The sequence below is a fragment of the Staurois parvus genome, unplaced genomic scaffold, assembly GCF_062004578.1.
Source record: "Staurois parvus isolate SC_StPar_1 unplaced genomic scaffold, SC_StPar_1.0 ptg000748l, whole genome shotgun sequence".
Taxonomy (NCBI): Eukaryota; Metazoa; Chordata; class Amphibia; order Anura; family Ranidae; genus Staurois; species Staurois parvus.
Genome location: NW_028318544.1, coordinates 1,659,509 through 1,665,508, shown reverse-complemented (window position 1 = coordinate 1,665,508; position 6,000 = coordinate 1,659,509). Strand labels below are relative to the sequence as shown.

Sequence of the window (6,000 nt, the reverse complement as noted above, 5' to 3'; positions counted from 1 at the left end):
CAGTGATGCAAAACATCACATCCACGGCATGTGTTCACACCCCAAGGGATAATGGTTGAGGGGTGGTAAAACCGCAGCTCAACTGTGGGATTTTACTGCTCCCCAACTTTACATATGAATAAGAGCCATAAGGCTTATTCACATAGGTACTCTGGCTGTGCGAATGAATGGCTTGTTCGTGTGGCTGGAGCTGCCTGTTCCTCTCTACAGCCGCTGTATGAACACAGCCACAGGTCCCAATCTGACAGGTGTGCAGGAGTGGGTGGGTGCCCCGGAATGCGATCGGTGTTTGGCACTGCTCACCTGCACCCACACACTTGCACCCACCCCCGCACACACGCACCCCTGCACCCACACCTGCACCCACACCCCTGCACCCACACACGCACACCTGCACCCACACCCCTGCACCCACACACGCACCCCTGCACCCACACACGTACACCCATCACGTTAGGACCTGCGGCTGTGTTCACACATCTGCTGCACCCCCATAGTGTAACACAGGCTGCCTGCACACAGCTTCAGCCACATAACAAACAAAGCCTTGACCAGGGGCAGACTGACCATATCGGCACTCAGGCATTGTCCGAGGGCCCGGGTTTAGTAGGGGGCCCCATGAGATGTCCCTAGTACCTTTTTATAGGCTGTTTTGGGTATGGTTTGAGTGTGGGCGAGGACACAGGGGCCCCATAATCCCCTATTGCCCAGGGGCCCCATGAGTTGCCAGTCCGCCACTGGCACTGTAGAGGTCACAGCACCCATGTCAATGAGCCCCGGGACCCCATCCACACCCAGAGCTCTATTACCTCAATACCCTTTTATACGGTATGTTGTGCCCGATAATAATGACTTTAGTGTACTTTTAGAGAAAATATTGCTGTGATATTTTCTAGGGTAGGGGGAGGACGGGCTGTCAGGCAGGCCCTGTGATTTCACACAGCAGCCCTGGAAATGACACCGGAAGTTAGTTGTATCTAATGCAGACACCACATGTAATGACCAGTGGTCTGACATATATGACATAGTCGGCTTTACAGACACTTTATCATTGTGGGATGGAGTGATCAGACTAGCTGAGGATTTCCATTGCTGGACTATACTAGTTGCATGTCAGGTACTATCTGCGTGCGGTTCCGGGGTCAGAGCTCCCACCTGGGACAGTCCCTGGAAGGTGTGAGGGGGACACCGGCTGGCCCCGCCCGGTCCTCCTCCCCGCCCCGCCTCCGGGTGTTGCCGCAGTGTCTGCTGTGGGCGGGGCTCTCCCTGACGTCGCTTCCTTCCAACATGGCGAAGAGAAGAGCCGAGCTTCCCTGAGCAGCTGAGCCCCGTCACCGTAGCCGCGGCCAGCCTTCCCCGGGAGACGGACGGAGAGCCCCCCGAGGGGTGAGGTGTGCTGAGGGGAGGGCTGTGATGGGGCGGCCTCCGCCGGGTGGACATTAGCCGGGGACTCCGTATCGCCAGTTCCTGCCTCGGATCGTACAGCCCCCATCGTCACACCATGTTCCTCACCCGGGCCCTGGAGAAGATCCTCAGCGACAAGGAGGTGAAGAGAGCCCACCACAGCCAGCTCCGCAAAGCCTGCGAGGTGGCCCTAGGTGAGATGACTGGGCGGCATTGTCTCCATGGAGGAGGACCGGCGATGGGTGGAGTCTGACTGACAGGGGGAGGGGCTCTGTGTGCCACTAGGTGACAGGGGGCGGGGGCAGAGGTACCTAGAGGTGACTGGGGGCGCGGACAGAGGTGATATGGGGCGGGGACAGAGGTACTTAGAGGTGACGGGGGGGGGGGGGGGGGGGGCGAGGACAGAGGTGACTGGGAGCGCGGACAGAGGTGATAGGGGGCGGGGACAGAGGTACTTGGAGGTGACAGGAGGCAAGGAAAGAGGTGATAGGGGGCGGGGACAGAGGTACCTAGAGGTGACAGGGGGTGGGAGCAGAAGTGCCCAGAGTTAACAAGGGCTGGGTACAAAGGTACTCAGAGGTGACAGGGTGGGGATAGAGATGCCCAAAAGTGGCAGAGGGAAGGGACAAAGGTACCTAGGTGACGGGGTACCTAAAGGTGACAAGGAGGGAAGGGACAAAGGTACCTAGAGGTGAAAGGGGGGCGGGGACAGTGATGCCCAGAAGTGGCAGAGACAGGTGCCAGAGGTGACGGGGGTGGGCACAAAGGTACCTGAACATGACAGGGGGCGGAGACAGAGGTACCTAGAGGTGACAGGGGCGGTGACAGAGGTACCTAGAGGTGACGGGCAGGGACAATGGTACCTAGAGGTGACTGGATGGGGGCAGAGACAATGGTAACTAGAGGTGATGGGGGGGAGAGACAGAGGTACCCAGAGGTGGCAGATGGGGACAGAGGTACTCAGATGTGACAGGGGGCAGGGACAGAAGTACCCAGAGGTGATGGGAGCTGGGATAAAGGTAGATAGAGGCGACAGAAGGGTGGGGACAGAGGTGATGGGGCGGAGCAAATGTACCTAGAGGTGATGGGGGGCAGGGACAGAGCTATATAGAGGTCACATGGGGCGGGGACAGAGGTGTATAGGTGTCAAAACATGTGGAGATCAATGTATAGAGGTGATAAGTGGCGGGGACAGAGATATATATATATATATATATATATATATATATATATATATACAGCTGACACTCACAGGTCGTTGTTCACCATGTACATTACCTAGGAAGAAGTGTGATCATGTCTGACATGCTGGTGGTGTAGGCCGGGCACATCTCCCCATCCAGGTATACGGAACTTCTCTGGATGGCTGTACAATACTCTGATCCCCAACTATCACTATCACAGAGAATGATAAGCAATACATTTAGTCACCCCCATAAGACAAAGTGACATTTTGAGACCACTGAGGGCCCCTTTCTCAGACAGGCAGTGGCTACAAAGAGCAATGCACACAATGTATAAATAGGCAGACAGACCAATCACAATCCCCCAACGTTCCAGGACAGGCTTTGTGATTGGTCTGTGTGTGCACGGTCTTTGGTCTCATGACCTGGAAGGGGTCCTCAGTGGCCACAGAAGGTCGCTGTGTATAAATACATACAATATCATATAATAAACGTATTCCTTGTTCTTCCCTTTGATGGTGTGTTGGTGATTCTTCGGACTTTGTGTTGGATGGGACCATCCGTCGCGTCATTGCAGTTTTATGATTACGGCCTCATTCACACAGACAGTGACATATCTATATCTATAGGATGTTTCTACATGTAATGGTGTAATTCATGCCGTGCGTTTACCTGCGTTCATGTGCATTCTGTTTAGAGAAAATTCTGTGTCCGAGATAGATTAAGCACTCTGATTGGGTTTAAATGCACATAAGCATAGGTATGTATACACGCAGAAGAACCCGATTAGGTTTGTTTATACTTCCCACATAATATCTCCTGCGATTACGTAAATCATAGGCAGGAGGCTTGTGTGAGAGTAGCCCAGGGCTGTAAGGAGTGCGCTGGATCACACCTGTGCGGACTGTACTGATCCCCAACATCAGGACAGATGTAGACTTCTACAGCTGCCTAAAGGAAAAAAGAACTTTTAATTTACCTTGAATATGCAGCCCAGACACAGAAGTAAAGTTTGCTGGATTCACACCTAGGCATACACATTGGCAACACACTTTGCATGTGCCTTACTATTCACTCGGAATGGAACCCCATTGCACATATATAGTGTAAATAAATGAGCCCACCCATCAGTCCATTTCAATGCATGGTGGTGATTTCACCTTCTGTTGTGGCGCTCTGTGTTGTCCAAAAATAGTGCGGGCAGGTCATTTCATGCGTTGGGGCTTCTCAGGGTCCACTCAAAGGCAGTAGTCTGATACAAAGGTTTTGTGCGCTTTGTTGACCATGTTTTCGTGATACACATATTTAGGGTGCAATATAAAACAAGGTCACATCATTCCCCAACCCCGCACCCTGGAGTGTTCTGTTAATTTTTTTTAAATTTAGCATTATCCATCCACAGGGATCTTTGAATAGGAAAACCACAAGTGCCATCTGCTACCACGGCAGTGGAGCTCACAGATCACGCTGTCACAGGCATGCTGATGTCACTGCACTTGAAGTTTATGGTTCACTTCCTCCAGACTCACAAACTCTGTACAAACTTGCAGCTGGGATGTGAACCGTTCAGTACACCCATGCACCCAGGTATACCGTACTTCTCTGGATGACTGTACTTTGATACCCAACACAGAGATATCACTATCAAAAGTATAAGCAATACATTTATTCACCCCAATAAGACAAAGCAACATTTTGGGGCCCCTGATGGTCCTTCCTCAGACAGGCAGTGGCTACAAAGAGCAGAGCATACCCGATTTAAATAGGCAGACAGACCAATCACAATCCCCCAACATTCCAGGACAGGCTTTGTGATTGGTCTGTCTGCACTGTCCATGATCGGTCATCAAACACCCATGATTGATGACTGATCGTGATTGTGGTGCTCCATGGGATCCAATGCAAAATTAGATTTTTTAATACTTTATTAATGCCTGTAACAGAACATGTCAGGGCACACATTGGTGTGAATGACCACTTAAGCTGTATTGTTTTGTTCTTGTTGTCACCTGTGAAATCTACTCCTGTTGGCACCCGGAGGCCTTGTGCACATGGGCGCATTCACCTGTACAGCATACCAAACTGGCTAATTTTGATGCCTGGGAAGTACAGGCAGTGCTTACAGCTGGCTGCCAGAAGCTGTCAATCAATGACAGGCTGCAATACACTTTGCCTGTATATGGCTTAACAATACTCGTGTAAAGTGGCTTATGCCCCAAACATGGACTCTGTGTGTTCGGGACATGCGTCCTTGTACATACATGGAGCTGTGTGTGAGTATCAGGTGCCTCCTGGGTGCTGAAATACTCTGATTTTATGCTGTATGAAAAAATGTGCACAAGGTGTCACAGGTTACGGTTGGTGACTAATGTCTGGCATCCAGTTATCTGGCCTTCAACGGGTATACTTCTTGCTTGGTTCCAGTAGATATACTGTATGTGCTGTTTCTGTTGCCTTCTGCAGAGTTTGCAGTGCAGTGACTATACAATGGACACAATAGAAGTGTATTTGTCTCTGTGGTTACCATATGTATCATGCATTGTACATTTCTGTGTATCTGAAAATGCAAAGCACATAGAAGCAATAATGGAATAATTAAAGTCCAATTTTCTAATCTTTTGTTACCCTGACTATTTGCTTGTAGATCTGTGTGATCGTTGGAGAATCATGCAATTCAGGGATTGTACCAATCATGGATTCACCATTTTGTATTATTTTCTGCAGGTTGCCTGTTTTTTTGTTTTTTTTTCTAATTGGTGTGCTCTTTGGTCCATGTGAGCTACTACTGAGTAGCCATCTTTTTGTTATCAATGTATCCTGAGAAGTCCACCATCAGAATGATGAGTGAAGCTGTGTTTTTGTACAAATCCTTGCAACTGGATGGACGATATGTCTAAAGTGCTACAGTGGTGCCAGTCAGTTCTGATCATCGGCTTTGCTGTCAGTGGAAGCTGGTGATCACTGGCTCCATACATTTGCCTATTGGTTTCTAGATTGGACGGCCTGGCAGCTTTAAGTGGTTGTAAACCCTTACATGTACCCAGTGACGTGACTGTCCTCAAGTGATACAAAGAGTTGTCAGAAAAAGGGGGGATTGGAAATGAAATTACACACTGCAGAGCTCAGTGAGGAGAGCAATGAGAGGTGATTGGAGGAAAGGGAAACACCCCCCTCCACACAGATCTCATGAACAGAGCTGAGGCTGTCAATCACAGTCTGTATTCTCCCGTTACCTTTTTTTTTCTCTTACTGTCAGGAAAACTTGTTAGAAGCGGTTCATGCTGATAGCAGAGAAACAAAGCAGCAGACAGAAATAATACTTTTACTTAATCTATTCTTAAAGCTGGAGCGTGCAAAGTTAGGCTCACTTCTGGATAGAAGCCAATCAGCTTCCAGGTTGTATTGCCAAAGC

General features: G+C 49.8%; 1 protein-coding gene across 1 annotated transcript in view; it reads left to right on the top strand.

The window, feature by feature from the left end:
- Nucleotides 1-1,265: 1,265 nt before the first annotated feature.
- The window catches only part of ARFGEF1 (ARF guanine nucleotide exchange factor 1), a 265,875-nt gene continuing 261,140 nt past the window's right edge, over nt 1,266-6,000 (top strand). The window contains exon 1 of the mRNA XM_089654279.1: nt 1,266-1,598. Coding sequence (XP_089510405.1) covers nt 1,502-1,598 — 97 coding nt within the window. The 5' untranslated portion in view covers nt 1,266-1,501. The remainder of the gene's footprint in view (nt 1,599-6,000) is intronic.